The 24,103-nt window shown below is 40.0% G+C and overlaps 1 protein-coding gene across 1 annotated transcript in view; it reads left to right on the top strand.

Annotated features, from left to right (window-relative positions):
- The first annotated feature begins 924 nt into the window (after positions 1–924).
- Positions 925–24,103, top strand: part of CASS4 (Cas scaffold protein family member 4) — a 34,958-nt gene continuing 11,779 nt past the window's right edge. Inside the window, exons 1-3 of the mRNA XM_088154033.1 lie at positions 925–954; positions 12,273–12,698; positions 19,485–19,589. Of these exons, the coding sequence (XP_088010159.1) occupies positions 925–954; positions 12,273–12,698; positions 19,485–19,589 (561 nt within the window). The remainder of the gene's footprint in view (positions 955–12,272; positions 12,699–19,484; positions 19,590–24,103) is intronic.

Consider the following 24,103-nt stretch of genomic DNA (forward strand, 5'->3'; position numbering starts at 1 on the left):
ACTGGATTTAAGAAGACGGTACTTATTTGATTTGCTTATTATTAAGAAATGGGTTATGGGATGAAGAGTTTTATATTTGTTAGCTAAGAGGAGGTAAAATGATTAAGGAATTGTTTTTACTTGCCATGATGAGGGTGGGAGGTCACTTTCTTACGGGGGAGGGAGGTTCCTTTTTATATACCTTTTTTCTTTTTCTTTTTTTCCCCTCTAGTTTGTATTATCTTTTATTGCTGTATTCAAAACTTTTAATAAAATTATATATAAAAATAGAAAATGGTATAAGATATGGCACTAATAGAGAGCTTGCCTTAGTGTTCTTCTTGTACTAACTTTATTACTGGAAGTGCTAGAAGGTGTTACCACAACTGTTTTTTGTGACACATTTTTGATCACTCTGAAGCTTCTCAGTCTGAAAAGGCACCATTGGATGAGTTCCCTCATGATAGCTTTACTTGAACCTAGACCACCCAAACTGTTTTGGAAAACTCACATTTCAAAGATTTGGGTTTAAGTACCATTTAACAGTTCTAGCCAAAGAGTTTATGCATATGAAATTTTGTACCAATTCTGCCCTATTCCTGATTTTATATTACTTTTAGCAGGTAAAATCGATTATGACAGGCAAAATAAGTCCACAATCTCCTGCTTGAGTTTGGAATTTATTATACTTATTAATAGGATGCGTTAACAACTAAATATTTTGTAAGAGCTCCGTTCATTATATTAAATATACCTGTAGAATTAGGGCATTCTTTCTGTGTTCAGTTGTACGTTACATGCTTTGAAGGAAATACATTTAAAAAGACTCTTGATTGGACCTTTTAATAACTATTGTTGGGCAAGTTAAAGTTCCAACGTACAATTTTGCAAAGTCACTTTCCAGTTTTGTGGGGAGAAGGAAAAGGCAGGCAGGCAGGCAGGAAGATGTCAACAGATGTAGAACGTGTGAATAAGGTAAGGTAAAACACCCTCAAATGTGGCTCAACTCTTGGTGTTTATGTAAACACATCTATACAATTTTCTTGGCAGCAATAGCAAGTGGTTTGTTACTGTCTTCCTTTGGAATTTTTCTTTGACTTTCCAGTCTAGTGTACAGTCCAGAAATTAGTCCCCATCCATGCATTAACAGGCCTAACCCTGCTTAGCTCCTGAGACCAGAAAAGAAAAGTGAGTTTTAAATAACTTTTGCCTAACGGAAGAGATTGCTGAAGCTGCATGTAATTGTATGTCACAACTGAGTCAGTCTGTTGCTCAAAGAGAGGATCTGTACTTCAAAGGATGAACTATTTCTTGTTCTTGCATTCCTTCTTGCTGTCACCCTGTTATGAGTCATTTTGCTAATCTAAGCTCAGGGAAATAGGAAATGGGGGTGGGGAGAGGAAGGAAGAAAAGGTCCTGACTTGCCATTCTTATTAATAGAATGACAATGTGGAAGATGGTCTGTGTTCCAGGTAGGGTGATGAGACCAAGTCTTCCTGCCCAGAACGCAACCACACTGCCATTTCCTTTACAAGTATAATTGTTATATATCTCAAAGAGTTTCTGTGATAATATGGTAAAAACACCTCTGTGCTCCTGTTAACCTTCTTCTCACACAGCATGAAAGCTGCTAAATATTTTCTGTGTAACATGCCCTCCTGATATCACTTTTGGACTTCTTCTCACAGCCATGTTGGTGTGCATTCTTTTGTCCTTCATTCAGTATGAAAAAGCATTGCGCAAGTTGCACTGCCCCAACCACCAAGGTCTAATCTGTCTCAGAAACAGCAGGGATGTCCACAGGGTATAGTCAAAAAAGTCAAGCTGGTCACCACAACAGTGCAATCAATGCACTAAAAATGGGTGGAGCTTCAGTTGCACTGTCACAGCCACCAGCTTGACGTTTTGATCACACCCAGTAGACACATTTGGTAACAAGGCTTGTGAGTGATCCTATCCTTACAGCTTTGTTGCAGGATAATTTAAGGGGAATCATTGGTAGCTCATCCTGGTTTTGCTTCTCTTCCCAACCAGCATTAGCAGCCAGTAGGAAAAAACACCATCATCATCAGTCACTCTCCACTCTTCACTGTGGTGAAGCAGGCTTGGATGGTTTGAGTAGATGCCCAGGATGAATGCTTTTCAAGCTGCCCAAGCAGTGGGCTGCACCCATAGCTTGTCACCCTGGCTATTTCTGAACATGATTCTATCAATCCATCCCTTCGCTTAATTGATACTTCAGGAAAGCAAGCAAGCAAGCAGATTGATTCATTGCATCACTGCATGAAGACTTTTGAAAAAGAACCTTAATGCTTAATTATTCCTGACAAAAGAGTCCAATGGCCATCTCTCTTCATGCTCCAGGGAGAATCCCTGTTTTGGGCATCATCACTACTCTTATCCTGATGGAATAGTTTATTAAAATATTTACTATGAGCTTTTCGAGTCAATATTCTTATGCAGTTTGGCTCCTTTTCCAGGGTCATTAGAGGAGGAATCTTAGGAACATCACGAGAACCCTTCAGACCATCTAGTTTGGAACTTTGTTCCCAAAGGAGCTATCCAGATGCTAGTAAGTATTTGACAAGCAGAAAACAAAACCACTAGCAGCTTCCCACTTAACATTTTCCAGCAAATGCTATTGAAGTATCCTGCATTTGATTCTTTACTTCATACAATTTAATTTTTTTAAAGTGATCTTAGTTGGTGGCCCTCCTAACCTGTCTTGTGGCAGCAAATTCTGTACGTCAGCCTTGCTTTTGTGAAGATTCTTGAATGCTTATTGAATGAGCATGATTTCCAGAGACTGGTAGAAAAGCTGACCTATAGCAAAATGCTAAAAAAGTCATCCAATCAATAACTTTCTCCCTAAGTAAGTCCTCAGGCAAGAAAAATCTCATACTGGATTCCACAAGAACAACCCATAAAATGTCTAGTGACAAGTATCCATATTTTCAATTCAGGTTGTGTGCATGCATGTTGGGTCATAAAAAAAAAAAAAAAGTAAGCTGCGATGATACTATTCTTCTCTTGAATCTAAATGCCTCCTGCAGCATTTAAATGTACGTTGGTTTACAGTTTTTTTTTAATAGCTACAAGCCTGATTGCATTTTGTGTTGGTGGCTAGCAGGAGAGAGAATTGGTGAAGGTACATTTTATGCCAATGTCTACAGAAAGGCACCAGGAACAGGATAGTGAAGCTTGGAGATTGGGTACAGTAATAGTTGCCTTGAAGCCAGGAGGCCTAGTGAGGCAAAAATGGGGAAACAGCCTTCCAGTAAGCTCTGCAGAGATTGGACAAGCCTGAAGCTCTTCAAACCTCTTGCAAAAACCTTCTGGTTGAGGTGCCTACGCTTAGCTAAACATGGCTCCAAATCTCTGTGCAATCAGGAATCTTGACTTAGCCTACTGAAATTGTTCAGAGCTTTGCAAATATGGTACCATTTCCACATCTGTGGAACATGGGGAAAATGGGAATGAGGGCTCAGGATGCAACTTTTCTGTCCTCCATGCTTACAGTTGTTGAATCCTCAAAGGTGGTATAGGCACCATCCTTTCAGGATTCATCACAGCTAAAGAGGAATTCTGCCACATCAACCTAGTGGATTTGCAGTCTTCATAGGTCTAGTTCTTTACTTTGCAGGACACAGCTGTGGGTTTGTTGGAAGTAGTGCTGTTTGTGGATTCTAAAAGTAAATTGAACCCTCTGGCAACTGGGGAGAAAGTTGTGTTTTCATAAGATAATAAGCTGGTGTTGAATAGGAAGTCTGAGCATGGGGGAAAAAGTGATTAAGCTACGGCAGAAATAGATGGCTCATCGCAGGCCTGTTAGGCAAAATGAAGTGGTTGCCATAAGTGGCAGAAACTAGCAATTTTTGGAGAAATGACAAGGGAATAAAGATGGAAGCATTCAGTGTGCCCTATCTCCATGCTGCAATTGCCCTCCAGTGTGGTTGAGGGATCTGTTTAAGTGTGACACTGTTTTGTTTGTTTTGCTTTGTTTTATGGGAAAGGGGAAGAAAAACCAACTTGATTTTCTTCCCAGGTAGCAAAATAATTTGGCCTTATGGAGATCACTGGTGCTATTAGCTTCTATTGAGAGCATATCCATGGCATAGTCTTTAGCCTGCCCTATGTAAAACGCTTTATAAAATGCCTGCCGCTTTTTGCCATCTGCTTACTGCTTCTCCTCTGTATTGTTTTCATGCACTCCAGTGACTAGAACTGAATACAGCTTTTCAAACCTACCAGAACTGCACGAACCCTGCCCTCTGCAACTTTTTCTTTCTCTTTTAATTAATTTGTATTAAAGAAATGTTTACAATGAAAACATTTAAGAGAAAAAGAAAATAAAGGAAAGTAAAAGAAAAGTGGTGAGAAAAGAATACAGAAGTGAAAGAGGAAGGAGAGAAATAGAAAAAAAGAAAAGAAAGACGAAATATAAAGAAATGACATAGATTGGTTGGACTAGAAGACCTCCAAAATCTCTTCCAACCCTGTGATTCTATGATTCTTCTATTGATAAAGAAATGACTTCTGATCTTCTTTACAGCAGTTATAAATGCATTCAAATGTCATCCTCTCTAAAGTATATTATAGAACTCCCTTCCTTCCAAAATCTACCCTTTTTAATCATCAAAGCCATAAATCACATTTTCTTCCTTTTCAGCAAAAAGTCCATAAAGGGTCCCACTGCAACTTTTTTATGTAAAGAGACACAGGTTTCCTCAAACTGGATTTTTAGAAGCTTGCCTCAACCAGTGGTGTCAGTGAGATTAAGATGCTAAATTTGAAGTCCAGAATTCAATAGTCACTGTTGGTACACAGTTGCTTTGCTCTAAGCAATGGTTTAGACTGCAGACTTTATATTAGGACTGTATATGGTTAGAAAATGATTTGGAAGAATGGCTTTGGACCTTACATGAGCAAAACCCACAATATTTCTCTACTATTCAAAGAAAAAGCCCTCTTCTTTTAAGTTTCCAAACCAGCTTGAAAAAAGGTATGGCTGCTTTAAGAGTTGCATCAAAGTTAATGAATTGACTTTTTAAAGCAGCTGCATCTTTTTTTCAGCCTGCTGTAGAAGGTTGGGGGAACACCCCCCCCCCACCCAGCTTTTATGGCAGAGAGACCCTGGATTCATGTAAAAAGCATTTTTTCCAAATCATTTCTGAAGCATGCACAGCTTACTTTAGATATTATGTCATGTGTAAGATTATAAAGACAAGGGAATTTGGACATTCAACCATGGGGCCATTATAAAATGTATTTTAAACTGTTGATAAGGCACTAGTCAAAATGGCAGCATTTTAAGGGAAGAGTAAAAAATGGTGAAAGTGCAAGAACAAGAAGGCAGTAGCATCAGCCAGGGAGTTCTTAGCAGAGGATATTCTATACCATTGTGAATATTAGCAGAAGCCCAGGCATGGTCAACTTTCATGCCAGCCTTTGGTCAAGCAGGACGGTCCACAGGGGTGTTGCACGTACACATAGAGACACAAACAAAAAACAGACAAAGCTTTGATTGCACAGTTGTGACCACCATCTTAACTTTTTTTTACCACACCCTTTAGATACCCCTAGGGTTCAAAAAGCTTTTAAAGTTTAGCTCATCTTGTAGTGTCTCTCAGATATAATTAAGTTTGTGCAGGCAACTTAATAATTTTTTTTACTTACTTCTGGAGTGATGAGATAATGAAGTTGGTGGCAGTGTTTTGCTCAGTTACCATTATACCTAAAAAGGGAAGGAAGGCAAGAACACTGGTTGATTCTGCTTTAGTGGATCCTGCACCAAGCAAGTTTGGGCTAGAAGCAGATTCTTCTCTTGCAACAGCTTGCTGTAACTTAGCTCATAGGTTTAGAAGACCTCCATATTGATCCCATGGAAGATCAGATACAGACAGTTAAAGTTTATGTTTGGTGTAAGAATATGCATAGGATCAGGAGGACATAAAATGGTATAGTAAGATTGCAAAATTAGGAATGGTAACAGTGAGTGAAACTGGTTCTTAGAGGGAAGGAAACCAGAAAACCTGGAAACATATAAGATGGGCTCTTAGAACCAGATCTGGAAGAAGGATAGGTATCTCTTATTGTCACTGCACTACACATATACTTGGCTTATAAAAGAATGAACCTGTTGGCTAGCAGTTTCTCCGCTATTTGTGTGTCTTGAACTGGGAAGCAACAATGATAGAGGATCTATGTGGCTCAGGGTTGGTGTGTTGGGTTATAGAAGTTCTGTAAGCTTGGTTTTTCATTGGCAGACATTCCATTACCCATCCAAATAACCACATAATCTCATATCATCACACATCCCCTGAGCCTTGTAAAAATTTAATTCTTAAACTAAAATTTTGACTTTTCATTCCCTTGGTGCAATATGCATGGAGGGTTAGTCTGAATGCAACTGCAATATCTGGCTAGATCAAGGTATTTTTTTGAATTGGAAAAACAGAACATTAGACTGACACATTTGTTAGAAGGCCTGAATTGGTTTAAAATAATTACTCCACGAGGGAAACAGGCCTGTTGTCTGTCTCTAGCAGCTGTTAGGACAGGCAAAGAGGGAGAGAATGATCAAGCAGGGAGAAGAAGCAGCCCATTGTTTCTAAGCCATCTCAGCAGACGAAATGGATGTTATCAACAACAGGACATTGTTATCATCTGAGCTGGCAAATACATTTCTCCTCTTAATTTTCCAGAGCAGCTGTTCATGCTCAGCAAATGTGGTGGGTAAAAATATAAGCCATGTGCTTCGAATGCAAGCTACCAATCTCAACAGAACTTGCACTTCGGGTAATACATTCCGATGCTGTACTCTTACTTAAATACTGGTTTAGTGGAAAGCTCTCATGGTTTGCCTCCTAGTTGTTTCTTAGAAAGTCCTGGAATTCACCCCTAATATACACACTCTGCTCTATTTGTGATGGTGATACTGACACAAATACAGCACTGTAAGCAGCAGCTTCTGTATCTAGAGTAAGCTCTCTCCTGCCCCGCTGCCCCAGGAAGCAGTAAAGGAAGCAGTTAAGAAGGGTTGCAAACCACTAAGAAACTTAAGACAGGCATTCCTATTCCTCTGTGTTGGAAGGGCAACTGGGGGTAATAATTTCCAGTTTAGTTTGCATGCAGCACACTCCAATTATTCCCTATATCCAGATCTGAGCAAGCAGACACACCACCCAGTTCAGCTAGAAAAAAATAGAGCTTGATGTTTATTTATTAAACATCAGCAAACAGAACAAATAGCTAACTGGCAAAAAGGAGACCAAAGGTGGGCAAAAAAAAAGGGGGGGGGACAGAGAAGAGATGAACAACAGGCAAGAATTTACATATCTGCATCTCTCTCTATATCAAAAGGCACAGAGCTTTCCAGAGCCACTGGAATCAATACTGTGGATAGTTAGCATGGACTATCCCAAAGAGAATGGCCTTCGGTTACTGCAGCCTGAACTCTTTTATGTATACTGTATAAGAGTAGCAGAATAGAGATGGCAAATAGGATACTAGATGATCACTCCTTGATTCTGCTCCATGGAGGATACAATTTGGGGATGATGTATCCAATGCTGTGATAGTTGTTGTGGGATGAACGGGTTAGTTGCAGCTCCGCAGCATTGCATTGCCTCCAGTTTTCTGCTTCTCTGCATCAATATTCCATCCTTTAATGTGTTTTATTGTCTTGGGCTTTGGGACAGTAACAGCAAGAAGTTCTAGCAGTACCACCTTCTCTGACCAGATGTCCTCAGCAAACCTCTGAGAAGCCATGTCATGCTTTTCATACCATTAATTCTTCCATGCTGAAAGGAAAACATCCAGAATTTGGATGATCCCTGAAGTCATCTTGTACCCTTTGACCTGCTTCTAGGACTGATGCTATTATCAGCCTCATGACACTCTGCCACACATCTCTGAAGGGTCAACAGCCCAAGAGTAAAAGTGCATGGAATTCTAATCCTGGTGGAATACTCACATGGATTACATTGGACAATCCTTCGTAAGTAGTCAGGCAATAACGTCCTTTATGGGAGAAGAATCAAGAATACTGGAAATAAAGATGCAGCTCTTGCTGAGCCATATCACATGATGAGGTGATTGAATTGAAATACACCCCTGCTGCTAATAAGGCCCCTGTCAATCACAAGGGGCTGTTAGCAAACCAGAGGTAGTACAGTGAAAGCTGCAGGAAACCCCAAGCAAAGCAGGTTATTTTTCACCCACGCACACCCATACTTTAGGGACTGGCAGATATGTTTCCTTGAAGTTTTTTCATTAGGGTTGCGAGTGCTGGGTTTTGTTGTTGTTTTAATTGGAAAGCCTGTCGGCCATGCCCTCTGTCTCCTGACTCTTGTTTCTCAGCCTGAGTAACCAGATCAAGAAACCAACTCCATAGGAAGGCTATCACTTTACTTTATTGAGATAGGCCACAATAACAGAGCCTTGCAACTTTGTATTTTAGCCCCTCACTCCCACCCTGCCACCACAGTGAATCAGGGAGGAGCCAGCCTGAAACTCTTACTAATACTATCCTCTTGATCAGGGCTTAAAGGCATGTTTCTGCCATTCTTGTTTCTGTAACAGCTTCTGAATATTCCCTTCAAGGCCATCTGCATGTCTTGGGGAGAAGTACCAGAATGATAAGGGAGACTGTCCCCCAGCACCAGCAGGCTCAGGTCAGGATTTGTTGGCTGAATGTACATTGGGCTTGCTAATCTATTTAGATTAAAATTCAAGAAGTGGCATCTTTTTTTCAGGGTTACATGGAAGCCCCACAAAAGTTGGGCTATTTAACAAACATCTGATTCTGTTAATGATAACACCAAGTTAGCTGCACCTGAATAGGTGCAGATATTTTAACATATAGTGCCATTCCTTTCTTTCTATTGCTTCTGTTCTTTTTAACAAGCTGTATCCTTCAGCTGCAATATCCCATCAAGTCTGTCTTATGCCTATTAAGGCATATTTGCATTCTTCATTGAAAATTAAAGTTCATCTTTTTATTTTCCTTATGCTGTGCATTAGTGCATGGACAACAAGGCCATGAACTTTATGAGTCAGCGATCTTCCTAATTTTTCATTAAGTGACTTATTAGGCCCCACTTAGCAACACTCTCACTTCCTCCTACAACAGTCAAATTTTGGTCTGATGTTGTTATTTTAGGATCTTTATCTTCAACCCACATGAGATTCAAAGTTCTCCTACTCAAAGTCAACATGTTCATGCTAGGCATATTCTTTCTGGGCCTTCTACCAGCAAGCCTTAAAAAAAAGCAGACCATGGTGCAAGAACTCAAATTTCTCATGAATTCTGCTTTCCACTCACTCCTCTTCCATGAACTAGAAGGATGGGTGAAAAATTGAGTTCCCCAGTTCTTGAACTTCCTTCCTCAATCTTCAGAGTCCATGGTGATATGGATGTAATGGCTCTTGACAATATCATGAGCAGGAAGGAATAATACTTAGTGAATCTGATGAGGAAATGAAATGAAATAAACTTAATCAGTCCTAGAAGTTTCTTTCACATTCTTAATCAGTTCTTGTGGCAAATGGCACATTTCATCAGCCAGTGATTCTGGTTAGTACACGTTCAATTATTGCTTGAGAACAAGTATTCACATTGTTAAGTAAAGACTGCTAAGGCCTAAGGTAGGAAACAAAGCCAGATGATCTTTATGGTAACTCAATAAGACAAGGCTGAGAAGTCAGGCCTAGCTTGATGCAGAGCTGATCAGATTCCATTAGTTCAAGGTTGCCTTGACTAGTTATGAACGGCAGTATGCACTCTCTCCATTCCAAATGTGACTTCCAGGGAGGTTGATAGTAATTCCTTCAGCCATGAGCTGCTTTGGTAGAACCCAAATTAAAGAGCCTTGGCTTTATTGCTTGTATCAACATCTTCCACTATGTTAGATTTCATTGCCAATTGAAAATAAAAATAGCTCATAGGCTAAGCTGGCCCAAGTTATTTTGCAGCTTGAAGCCAAGGGCAAGATGACCATCTTCCTCCTTTTATTGTCGATCACCAGTCAGTATGATAATTAAATCTTATTTAATCCTAGCAAAAGAACAGCTTCTTCCACCCTACCTGAGAGCAGCTGGCTGGCTTAGGGGACTCATCCCTCAGCATCTGCTATCTCTGGCAGCCTCCTCATTTGGACAGCATGGGGTAAAGAGAACCTGCTAGGAAGTAGATCTGGGCATAAATGGCTCTTTGAAATTCTCTCCCAAATTTGTGGAGAGAAAAGTTGGATGGAAGATTTCTCTGAATTTCTCCAGGGTAAGAACAGTTCTCCAACTGTTTCTCAATGGTGACATTGAGCTCTAGCCCCACAATAGCTCACTGAGACTGCAAAGTGTCTCCAATAGACAGCAGACTTGGCTGGCTGGTCCTCTGTACTCCATCTATTGCTGAAGTTTTCAGTCATTCAGTTAGGAAGCTGGGAGCTATCCTCCCTATCTGGAAGAAAAGAAGGGATATACATATGAATATGCATTCCTTTTAAAACCAGACATGAGATAGATTGATTATGTGCCATCAAGTCCCTGTTGACTCCTAGCACCCAGATAGATAGATTTTATCCATGACAACCAGACATGAGACATAAGAATAAATAAAGCCTCTTCTAGGAAGAACCCAAGGACGTGCCACATCTAAGACAACTGCTACACACCAAACTTCAGAGGTGGGGTATTCCCCAGCTACTTTGCATCTCATTTTTTTTCTGTTTCACTTTTTCCATGGTTTTGAAGCCTTTCTAGCTGTCTGTATTTTTCAACTGGAAAAAGCCCCATAGAAAGAACAACCTCCTGATCTCTTCTTTTGGAATGTAATGAAAGTGGGGAAAGCCCGTGAGGGCTGAGAGAGAACTTTTCAGTGCAAAAGAGCGCTCTTTGACAACTGGGTGACTAAGTAAGGGCAGCACCACCAACGCTGTACCAATCCCAAGATATTCTCCCACATTCTCTTCTCTTTTAGTAGAATTTCAGAATCAAAGTTTCTTTCATTATACTGAAAACTAGTGGGAAAATACAGGTTCTTCACTCAGTCAGGGAATAACTACGTTTCTAGTAAAAACAGGCAATGTGTAAATTGTTCAACCAGTTGTGACCTCGCACACCTGTTTCATTTCTTGAGAGTTGTCTTCACTCCTACAAATGAAAAATTCCTGTCTAATGATAAGGCATGATAGACTTGTGGAAAAAGATATGAAGGCTGAGTTGTTCACACAGTGGTATATTTTAATACTATGTTTAGTACCTAGTAAAGATTATGTGTTGAAGTTCACATCCTATGATAATAATTTTCTATTACTCATCTCTCACATTCTGCATATGGTTGATGAATTTTATCTCTAACAGAACTTTATTTCTAACAGATTATGACTTTTTTCTTTCTGGGAGTCTGATCTATTTTAGTTTTGGGAGTTCTCACATAGGCCACAGAGATGTTAGATAGTAGCATCTTCAAGTATTCTACTCATTTCCAGTGTTTCTCCTATTTTTTGTTTTGAATTGGCATTGTCTTCTCAAAAGGTCCCATATAAGAGAAAGACAATTAAGAAATTTTGGGCAATGTAGAAACCAACCAAGAAACATTTCCTCCTTTATGCAGACAACTAGAGAACGCTAGGGCAAAATAACTGTTTATACACGCTGTTATAGTCATGCAACAAGATTTGGGAAGTCCCAAAAGCTTTGATATATTCAAATTTACATTGGAAAACAATGTGCTTTTAGAGCATCTCTTATGAAGTTAGATTTAAAAGTTCATGTATCAGATGATGCACAACTAAGGATTTCTGCAGATATTGCCTATTCATTTTTATGTATGATCATATTCTCATCTTCATATATTTTCAAGTTGCCTCCTACAAACAGGAAAATTGGGAGTAGAAAACACAACTAAATAGAAGAACAACCCTTGTGGATCAGGCCAAATCTTGTAGATTACGCACAGCCCCAGGGCTTCAGATTTGCACATGTTACTGTATATTTAAAACAGGAAGCACTATGTGTTTTTTGTAATGGAAGATCATTTATTTGTGAGAGCATCTCCACCAGCCTTGCATCTGCAATTGAGTAAGAATGATAATTAGCAGCTCTGAAACCCCAAAACTTATGTGAGCTAGGTGGTTATATTTTAAGTAAATAATAGGGCTCAGATGGCTTCTAGAACAATATGGAACTGAACCTTGTCCTATTTAAACCTTCTCTGTGACTTAAATATAAGTTTAGTAATTACAAAAGCAGGAGCTTAGATATTCCTTCACATTTAATTTCTTCTTCTTCAGAATACCTTGGCCAAGGCTTTATATGACAACAAAGCTGAGTGTCCAGATGAGCTCGCCTTTCGTAGAGGAGACATCCTTACAGTTCTGGAACAGAATCTCCTTGGGAGTGAAGGTTGGTGGAAATGTTCCCTTCACGGGAGGCACGGTCTGGCACCAGCAAATCGCCTCCAACTTCTTACTCCATCACTGGCTCCCTCCATTGAGCAAGATTTCCAAGGACTGCCAACCAACCCCTGGACTACCTACCAGGTTCCTTCAGCACATAGAACTCCTGCACCATTATCTGTCTATGAAAAAATGGATGGTTGGATTAGTTCTCCTTCATCATCTTCTTCTACTTCATTCTTGCCAACACAAGAAGGGTACCAAGGGCCAGCTTTGGCTGCCAAGCTGCTCAGTGAAAAGACTCAGACTTCATCAAATCAGGTAAAGGTGCATGCTGCTTGTCAAATGACCAGTTTCTGAGGATGGGAAAATGGATAATGTAATAAAGGTAGGAAGAAATAGATTAAAGCTTCCTTTTTCATCTCTTTTCCATCTGTTTCTCTCTTGTATGCATGCACACATAGAGACACAGAGGTTTATTCCTCTGTCACAGAGGACCCCAACTTGGATTTAGAAAATGCCGAACTTCAACTCCCATTGCCCATGTGTTTACAGGGTTAAGGGAATTGTAATCCCACATATCCAGAGGACACCAAATTGAAGACGGCTGTGTTAGACATATAAATATTCTATTTATTATACACAGAGATTGCAGTCCACTGATAGACTGCTTCATAATTTCCAATGGACCATTTATTCTTAGCTTTGAGTAGCTATTTTACAGAGGATGTGTTTTCTTTTACAAATATGAATGATAGTTGAGTCAGTTTTAGAAGTTAATAAAATGTCAAATGGATAAAGATAGAATGGATAATAATAAACACATCTTTCCAAAGTTAGTGTAACTAGAACACAATCTGTTTCTGTCTTAGGTCAGTAATATTTGGTGTATCATTCAGTAAAAATTAGAGGCAACACGTTTAGGACACATTTGACAACCTGGCATTCTTCAAATGTGTTTAGACTATATCTTCCCAAATTTGTAGTCAATATGGCCAACAGCCACACTACAGTAGTTGTCTAGCAGTTGTAATCCCAGCTCATCTGGAAGGAGAGGGCAAATTGGGGAGGGTTGGTTTACAATAATTAAAAAGGAAGTACTTCATATGGGCAATAGTGTCTTTGTGAAATTCAGATAAATTCAAGGGAGCCCAATGTTTAATATCCACATTCAGCAATAGGAGCCCCCTCTGCTCTGAGTATCAAGTACTGGGGGAGGAAAAACAAAAGGACAGAATTATGTAGCCTAATGCCTTCCAGATATTTTGGAATATACTTTCCATAAACTCCAAATACATTTTGGGCAATGTGCAATGATATGAGAGTTGCAATGCAAAATTACTGAAGAGCACCAGGACAACCAGAACCAAGAGCAAAAGGACATTGCCATAACCATCAGCTTGGCTTTCAAGAATTCTTTATTTGAGCCACTATTGGAAATAAAATGCAGAGTCAGTTGCCATTTTTGGGCTAATCTGATAAGACAACTCCATGTTCTTAAGCAGTTGATAAAACTGGTAAAGAATGGTAATTATAACCACCTTTATTAGTTCTTTAAAAGAGCAGTAGTCGTAATTGTAATAGTAATAGTAGTAGTAGTAGTAGTAGTAGTAATAATAATAATAATAATAATAATAATAATAATAATAATAATAATACGCCAAGCTTTCAAATGTTAATCCTGGGAATTTAAAGTTTTCTCGGGCAACATCTTGCTTATCACTGCAGTTGTTTCCACAGGGAACAAATGTCCTGTAACAGTTCTTCACCACAACACATATGCTTAAAGAACGCACAGGGTGAAATGCCCAGCTAGTGCAGGAATAGAAATAGAGTAGACTAGAATCACACAGAGTCAGCTGTAGTATGATCAGCTGTTGCTGACAGCTAGCCAGACTGTTGCCCATCTCTTTTAGAGTTGAATATGGAATCTGGCGGTGGAAGATTGAACATTCACTTCATATGCCCCAATCCTTAGCATTTCTCCTTTGAAATTTCCTTCTAAACAGCAAATCATTCAAAACAAACAAATGCAGTGATAGCATGACCCTCTTTGCAGGTTTAACTAAAAGTAGGTGGTGGGTGAGGAGGAACCCAACTGGTTTCACCTCCAACATTACCAAACTGGCAGTTGGTCAAGAAATGATCTTATACCATCTAGCAGAGAAATATGCCCTTGGCCTTAAAATTTCACTGCATGTTGCCTTTGTAGATTTAAATTCAGCCTTTGATTCTATCACCAGAGAAATTTTCTGGAAGAAACCACTATAGATAGAAGACTTCTTTTACTGATACATAATGCTTACAGTAATACCAGTGTGGGGGCTACATGTGGCACCCAAAGTCAATTAACTGATTCCTAGCCTGGGGTGTTAATAAGGATATGTCCTTGCCACACTACTTTTTACTTTTTATATAAATTCAGTAAACAACAACCTGGGTTTCCATTTCTCTAAGCTGGCCAACAGGCATATCTCAATCCTCCTTTCAGCTGACGATATAGCCATCCTCTTGCACTCAGTCCTAGAGCTGAGGAGAGCAATAAAAGCACTCACACACTACTGTGAAGACCAGGAACTGTTCATAGAAACAGTTACCAGAAAATTAAAGTGTAGATCTTTCTTAGGAAAACAAAAGAGTATAATTGGACCATCAGTGGTTACAAAATAGATCAAGTAAAGTCCTTTAATTACCTAAGTATATGTCAGGCAAGAACATTGGTGAAACAGTCCAGTTGAGTTAAGTTCCTTTATTTGCTTACACCATATAGACAGAATCTTGCCACACTAAATCTATACTACTGCAACTAGTGGATATACCTGGGAGATTCTAGGGAGTGGCTATCCTGAACCTCTGATTCTTCCCACGTTCCACCTCTGGACTATATTGTCATTTGTCTCCTTGCTCTTCCTGCAATGCACCCCCTCCTTCCTGATAGCCTTGCTTTCTGTTGCTATCCACCACAGTTAAATCTTTGAGGAATCTGGTAGATGAGATGCCCATCTGTTCCGAGTGGCTCAAAGAAGCAATATAGCTATTCTTTTTTTTTTTTTAATACCAGAGAAGGCCAGTTCATTCCAGCTGCACTGAAACTTTATGAGCCCAAGGTAATGGCACAGCTATTCTACTGTGTACAACTGAGTCCCTAAGCCCCAAATTCCTAAGATGAATTCAGTGGCTTCCTAAATGGGTCTCCAATGCTGCCATAAGATTGGAACTGGGTATCACAAAAGTGGAGGGCGGAATCTGGATTGTTATTCTCAGGTACTGGCTGAAACTGATGTATAGGTTTCTGTAACAATGAAATAGTTTTCATTTAAGCATCAGGGACAAGCAACTTTTTATTTTACTTTGTTTAAAGATAACTAATGAGAATTTTATTTGATTTTAGGCCTTGGCCAGATAACTTACACAGTTCTCACACCTTCTAGTTTGATTATGTCTGAGTAGCCATTGACCATAATAAAAAATAAACAAAGAAACTATTGGGAGCAGGCAGTCCTATAGATATCACCCCATTGAATTTGACCTAGAACCTAATTGGTAACCAGTGCAGCCATCAGAGTAATAGTCTTTTCTGGATAACCCAAGGGATACCCATAATTATTTGAGCTACTTCATTCTGGACTAGTTATAACTGCTGAATGGACTTCAAGGCCAGCCCATCACAGAGTTAATTGCAGTAGTCCAAATGAGATGTGGCTAAAACATGAGTGACTGTAAGACAGGTATTCCACTCTAGAAAAGATCATAGCACACCTGAGCACAGGTGCCACCTGCTCTTTGGGTAAGAGTTATGAGTGCAAGAGGCCGCCCAAATGATGAGTCAGTGTGGTGTGTGGGGGTACAACCCTGTTCAGAGAGGGAATATCCCTGGAATCGAGTGGCTTCTGAATATACTGCTACTCCATTTTGCTGGAACTGAGCCTTATGTTTGCCCTCCTCATCCAGACCCTGACAGCATCCAAACACTGCAACGGCATTTCAACTGCATCGCCTGTTAGGTCTGGAACTGAGATATATAACTGGGTATCAACAACATATTAGTTACACTTAGCACTGTGTTGATGGATTATTTTCCTTAGTGATTTCATTTCAATGTCAGGAATGGGGAAAGTGTCAAGCTCCTCCCTTAATGGAGGACTCCAGAGCTCCTGGCATACAACATCTGTAAGAATTATGCTGTTCTCCAGACCAGGTCTAGATAACCAGGTCTTGAACTAGGCAAATAAGGATCAGTTTCATCCAGAAGCCCTTGAAGATATAATGCCATAATTTTGCCCCAAAGTGACAGATTGGAAAATAGTTTTTCAAATTGACAAGGTCTAAATTTTCTGTTTGGTTGTATGTTACACATGAGACAGATTACCAGAACTTGTAATGGGTTAAAACCCCATTGTGTTTGTTCAGATCTTCTGAGAGTACCTAAACCTTTTGATGTATGTAATTTCAACAATTGCTTGTTCAATGGTGGTGGTAAAATCTGATTTTGAAAATAGTCATTTTGAGGTCTGCCATAGAATGTCCTGGCTGGTTGAAATGCTCTGATGTTACTCTGTCCTTTTGAGTCCTGATGTCAAATTTGTGGCCATTAATTCTTTTGCCCAGTTTGTTCTGTTTGACCTACATTCTATGTTGAATCCAGAGGGGCATTGCTGTCTCTCATCTTGTGTGTGTACTTATTGGGGGCCTGTGATGATGCTGTTGATGTAGATGAAGGGCAAAGTAAACTCAGATGTCTACTTTGCACCCACGTCTACACCAACAGCACCTTCACAGGTCCCAATAAATATACACACAAGTAATCTGTTTCACATGCACCTGCACCTGCATAACCAGTCTTCCCCTCCCTTCCCCTCCCTCACCCCAATGTAAATCCTGCATCAGTCTAGCCATTCTATGCACCTTACAAAGTTAGCTGAAGTGTATGTCTTTTAATAAAACATGATAGTCAAAAAAGGTGGTACCACACACACATACACACTGTTCCTAGTCAAATTATTCCAAGATCATAGTGTGAATCTATAGCTGAGCCACACCTGGTAGTTTTGAGGATGGCAGCTACAGTAGAACCTTCCCAAACATAATCCATTAAATCCATCCAGGATACAGATCCAAGACTGGTAGTTATAATATTCCTATTTATTGGACATGTGCTTCCAAAGAGTGCCTTCTGTTTTTTAAGATTCTCCAGCCGAAATCTAGCATGAATCAGTTGGGGAGGAAAGTTTTGAAGCAGGAGTTTAAGAAGTGTGGCCTGCCAATATCTTTTTTTGCAGATTCAGGGGTCCTACAGGAGGTGAGACTAAAAGATTTGGACTTTTTTCCAATTGGGGGTTGTCAGGAGTTTTAAGGGGCAAAACTGGTATCTTGGGTTTTGCAAAGAGTTACAATTCCTTTTTATCAATTAAGTATTGTACCTTCCACTAGATTGGGATTCTAGCTATGCCTACTCTGGAAGTGTAATCTCTGACATGCTATGCAAAATCCAACATGGACATTGAACTGATGAAACCTGTATACCACTCCCCGGGACTTGGTTGCTTCCCCCACACACACACACAAAATAATAATAATGAACTATCGCTTCTTTATAACTGAACTGCTGAACATCTGTGAAATTAACTTGTGTACATCTAATCTATTGTTCAGACTCTTGCTTGAAATGTTTGATATTGACTTCATATCAGATGCTTTGTATGTGATAAAAGAAAGGCAAAAGAAATTGTGTGTGTGTGTGTGTGTGTGTGTAATCTTTGAATTTATTAAGATCAGATTCCGTAGCCTCTATAGGCCCAATCAAAATTTTAAGAGGCTGGAGTATCTGAGAATTATTCAAAATCTAGCTTTAGAGTCACTATTATTTAATACCAAAGTGGTACAATTGTTAGAATACTAGAATAAGTTCAAGGAGATCTTGGGTTTAAACCTTTATTCATTCATGAGGTAAACTATGGGCCAGTCTACACAAAGGTTTTTTCCTCAATGCTGCAACTTTTAGCTCATTTATACACACTCCAACTTCTGCTTTCTTGATACTGGTTTCCTCTTACCCCTGCCCCTCCCATCTTCATCATGATAGCTTTTTTAGTTGATGATTGTGGTTTCCATGCATTACTGAATTACATAGAAATTCATAGCAGATGTTATCGTCAAAGAGTGATAAGTTTCAGATCTGTAATATTTCCCTACCTTCACTTTTAATTTGGAATGGGGAAGAAGGGAGAGGAAACACTTATAATCAAGACATTTGTATTTGTCTTTCCTTTCCACTTCTTTGTAATTAAAAAAGATTTGTAAATCACTGGGCAAAGCTTAGTTTTCAATGGACATTACTCAATTGTGAATTGTGTCCTTTTCATTTGAAAACCTGTATTTCTATAGTTATAGACGTAAGCATGGATCTGCTGTACTTTGGTCATAGAAAAGGGATGTGAGAGGCAATGGGTTACTTATGTCACCTAGTTGAAGGAATAACCTTTTCTGTATGAATATCTACCCTGCTAAAGATCATCTAAGGAATTTTGTGTATGGTTGTCACAGTCTGCTATTAGTCATCTTTTAAAATACTCTAATGCATCTTTATATAGAGACTTTATTTGTTGATCATTTGAATTTGAATATCTCAGGTTTAAATTCTGGTTTTATGTTTTTATTCTAAACTACTAAGACATTTTGGTAGTTGGTGATATAACAAACCAAATTGTAAATATCTCAGGTTTATACAGTTTCCTTGACTAATCAGCAAATTATTTGGACAAAATGAAGAAGCATACATTCTTGGTACCTTTTCAGTAGATTGAATTCTTTAATTTACATACTATTCAATAATCACAAAAGATGTCTTGCTTCCTTTTATGTGACCACAGTTTCATCCACCAGTAATTAATAGGTTATGGAAAGAGGCAACTGTTGGTAGCAGTTGAAAAATGAATGGCAATGTCATGGGCAAACAACAAATATTTTGCAAGGTTAATAACTATCTATAGGAGAAGCTGTTTATTAAATGATTAATCCAGTATCACTTGAAAGAACAGCAGCTCATAACATGTTCACAGGTAATATCAGGTCATTTTGATTTCATAATTTCCCCCTTCTTCTCCCAAGCACCTCTTCACTCTTCCAAGAGCAACTTGGGCATCAGCCCTGGAGAGCAGAAATGATGTCTACGACATTCCATCACCCCAGCATTGTGGATCCTTGTTGACTCAGGTGAGCATGGTGGACATGACAAGCAGATGGTCAGCCATTGCTTGATTGGTAAGGTTGCATTAAAGTCACTAATGAGAAAAGAAAATGGAGGAAACCTGAAAAATTGGGTAGATTTCGATTTATAGTTGCTCTATAATGGTGAAGACAATTGATGAAATGGGACACACTTCCTATTATATCCTGAGACCATTACACAGGTTTTCTAAAATAGTCATAATCAGAATTTTTCCAGAGCCCTAAATTACAATCAAGTGTAATTACAATCAATTACAAATCAAATCTAGTGTGTCTGATTTATGGCTAGTAAACAAAATATAGGAAGTAAGTACAACGTGGTTGCTTTCTATCAGACATTTTTCCAGCAGTTAAACAGACAAGGTAAAATATCTAGTAATATATTAACTTCAGTGAATTACAGCAAATGTGGCTTAATTGCTCAAGAAAAAAATTAAGGACTTTATTTAAAAACTATTTTTATAATATAGATATGAATGTTTAAGACTTGACAAGTCAATACTTTATACTTCCTTTATGCTGTTGTTTGTAAAGAAAACACAAAAACAACATATGAAGTTTAGCACAGTGAAAAAGAGGTATAAATGTGGACTGGGCACAACTTAATGACAATCACCTGAACCAAAGTTAACTGCGGTTTTGAAGTTGCCCAGTTTGATTGGCACTAGATCATTTGTTGGCTGTGTTTGAATGATTGTTTTAAAGCTCAAGAAACTGAAAATATATGCCTTCTCCTATCTCAGCATGCTGTGAATAAATTTAAAAGTCTTAATTAAGAAAAAGTTCCTGCTTCATCCAAATCAGGAAATAATGGTTCAAATCTGGAACAAATTAGATTCAAATTAGATTTAAATCCCTATTTAAAATTACTCTTGCTTGTCTATAGGATTTCATTTGGCTATTTAAAAGTACTGTTCCTTGCTTATCTCTTCAGTCTGAACTATTTTTGCTCAATGTTGCTGGAACTATGAAATCAAACCTTACTATGTAATTGCTTGCTGGATTGTCTATAGGCTGCTACTTCTTCATTATTTTCAACAGAATACATCCTTTCTAAGTTGTGTAACCAGGTGAAGGTAGCCGACGGGTCTTTGACTCTCGATGAGATAGGGGATTTATCTGTCCCAGTGTATGACGTCTGGCCCTGGCAGATTGAGTGGAGGAGACAGATCAACAGTCCAATGGCCAAGAAGAGTACTGAGAGCTCGACAAGATACTTAGATGTCCTGGTCATCTACTGCAGCAGCAGAAGGTCTCCAGCCATGCCACTCAATTAAGGTCTCTCATGCTGAGAGAGTGGGACTGCCCCTGTGCAACAGTTGTTCCACTTAAAACTTTATCACACACAGGTTTCTGTTGTGCAGTTCATCTTCATCTACAACTCATCGGCAAACATCTCAGTCCAAACCTAATTCATTGAGCCCTGTGGTGATGGGGGAATGGCAAAGCAACAGGTGGAGATGACCACTGGCAGTTGTAGTCACAAACCTGCATGTGGGTGGCCCTTGTTCATCTCAGTACCTGGGGCAGCAGAGATGTCCGGCAGCATCCAGGATGACTGGGCAGCCCTTCTAGGATAGCACTGCCCACCCTTGCATGAGGGAGGGGGTTAGAAAAGATATCCTAAAATTGCCTGCCCCACAACATCTGACTAGCTAACTGTGGCTGGCAGATCATCTCCTTAGTGGTTAGAGGATCAAGAAAAATGAATCAAAGAAAACTCATTTTTGGAGCCTGGATCATCTGTACCTTGTTGGATAGAGACAAGATGTCAAGGCCTTAAAGATGAACAGCATTCATAGCAGCCAAACTTCACCATTATAGCATTGACATTGCTCTACGCAGTGAACTTAGAGGGTTCATTACAGGAAACAGTGAGTGGATATACATTCTTTTGGAAAGGGAAACCACAGACTGACAACAGGACTCACAGAATAGGTTTTGCAATCAAAACTGCTTTGCTGAAGAACATCTCTGCTCTACCCACTGGAATGAATGAACACATTATGAAGTTCCACTTTCCTCTCAGCAAGTCCCTGGATATCACTATTGTCAACGCCTACGCATCAACTCTCATGAGTCCAGATGAAGACAAGGAAGGTTTCTACAAGGACCTGGACAAGATTATTTGAACAACCCTTGCCAGTGGCAAACTTGTCATTCTGGGTGACTTCAACACTAGGGCGGGGACAGACAGTGACAACTGGGATGGAGTCCTTGGGAGACATGGGGTGGGAAAACTAAATAGCAATGGCCTACTGCTTCTGAGCAAATGTGCCAAGTACAACCTGTGCATCACTAACACAATGTTCATACTTGCAAACAAGTACAAAACTACCTGGATGCATCCCAGGTCCAAACACTGGCACCTACTTGACTATGTCATAGTATGTCAGTGCAACCTTAAAGACGTCACTATCACCTGAGCCATGCAAGGTGCTGAGTGCTGGACAGATCACAGGCTGGTCCAGTCGGTCCTCAACCTGCACATAGTCCCTTTACATCAAAAGCAACCAAGGACTGTCAGAAAGTCATTTAACATCGGCAGACTGCAAGACCCAGGCCAAGTCCAGCATTTCCAAGAAGTACCTAATGAAAAACTTTCTGGCAATTTACTGCTTGTAGGAACCTGTTCTGAAAAGTGGATGCAGTTTAAAGATGTCATCATGCAGACTATAACAACTATACCCGGGCTGAAAACCCGGGCGCATCAAGACTGGTTTGATGAAAACCCTGAGACCATTTCAGCAGCCCTCCAGGCCAAGAACAAGGCTTATGCAGACTGGCAGAACGATCCATCATCAGTCCCAAAGAAAGACAAGTTTCAGCATCTGCAGTCCAAAGTACAGACGGAACCGTGAGAAACCCAGGGCGAGTGGTGGCAGAGAAGGCCTGAGCAGGTGGAACACTATGCAGACATACTGCCACCAGAGAGTTCTTCAGTGCCATAAAGTCAGTTTATGGTCCTTCTAAATCAGGATGCTCCCCCTTGCTGTCCTCTGATGGGTCAAGCCTGATCAAAGACCAGGAAGGACTGAAAAACCGCTGGGCTGAATACTTTCACAATCTACTCAATAGGCCGTCTACAGTTGATCCTGATGCCTTACAGCAGATTCCTCAGCTGCCAGTCTTGGGTGTCCTAGACCTGCCTCCCTCTACTGATAAGCAAGAAAGTGATCTCAAGGATGAGCTTAAATAAAGCAACAGGACAGGATGGCATTCCTGCTGAGATCTACAAAGCACTAGAACCAAACACCTTACAGGCATTCCAAGACATCTTGGAAGACATTTGGTCCACAGAGGAGCTGCCTGATCACTTCCATAATACCCTCATTGTGGCTCTCTACAAAAATAAGGGAAGCAAATCAGACTGTGAAAAATAGAGGGGTATCTCACTGCTGTCCGTTGCAGACAAGATCTTTGCTCACATTCTCCTGAGCAGACTTGTCACTGTCTCAGAAAGGAAACTCCCAGAGGTGCATTATGGCTTTCAGCCAGAACAGAGTTCAGCAGACATGATATCTGCCATGAGGCAAGTCCAGGAGAAATGCATCAAGCAGATCAAGCCTCTTTACTCTGTCTTCATTGACCTGACAAAAGCATTTGACACTGTAAACAGAGAGGCTCTCTGGATCATCCTGAGATGTTATGGATGCCCACAGAAATTCGTTAAGTTGATTCAGCTACTCCACGACTGAATGACAGGACAGGTCCTTTACAACGGTGATATATCAGCTGCATTTGCCATTTCCAATGGGATTAAAACAGGGTTGTGTGCTAGCCCCATTCTGTTCAATCTGTTCTTCGCTTGCATGTTATCATGTGCTTTCCAAGGTCTGAAGGAGGGAGTATACATCAGGTACCAATTGGATGGTTCTCTCTTTGACCTTCACTGCTTGAATGCATGAATGAAGTGCCTCCATACAGTCATCCAAGAAACCCTCTTTGCTATGACCGTGGTGCACAAAGACAGTGATCTACAGTTGATGCTGAACAAATTCTCAGTTGCTGCTATTTTGGCCTGACTATCAGCCTGAATAAGGCTGAAGTGCTTTATCAGCCCATGCCAAATACAAACCTCATAGAACCAAAAATCACTGTTGATGACACCCAGCTGACAAATGTAAACAGCTTCAAATATTTGGGATGCATCATCTTGAGCGATGGGTCTTTGGACAAAGAAATTGATTCCAGGATCAGCAAGGCCAGCCAGGCACCGGGGCAGCTGCATACTAGAGTGCTCAATCAACATAAGATCCATATCTCCACAAAGCTGAAAGTCTACAGAGCTGTGGTTATCCCTTCTTTCTTATATGGATGTATTCCTGGATTCTGAACCGAAGGCACATCAAACAGCTGGAGAAATTTCACATGTGTGCTCTCCATTCTCCACATCCATTGGTAAGGCCATGTCTCCAACCTGGAAGTCTTGGATTGCACAGAGTCCACCAGCATTAAATCCCTGATTTGCAGAGCCCAGATGCAGTTGGGGGGACATG

The sequence above is a fragment of the Python bivittatus genome, unplaced genomic scaffold, assembly GCF_059951505.1.
Source record: "Python bivittatus isolate LINGU-HERP-01145 unplaced genomic scaffold, Pbiv_v1 ctg000700_np1212, whole genome shotgun sequence".
NCBI classification, from domain to species: domain Eukaryota; kingdom Metazoa; phylum Chordata; class Lepidosauria; order Squamata; family Pythonidae; genus Python; species Python bivittatus.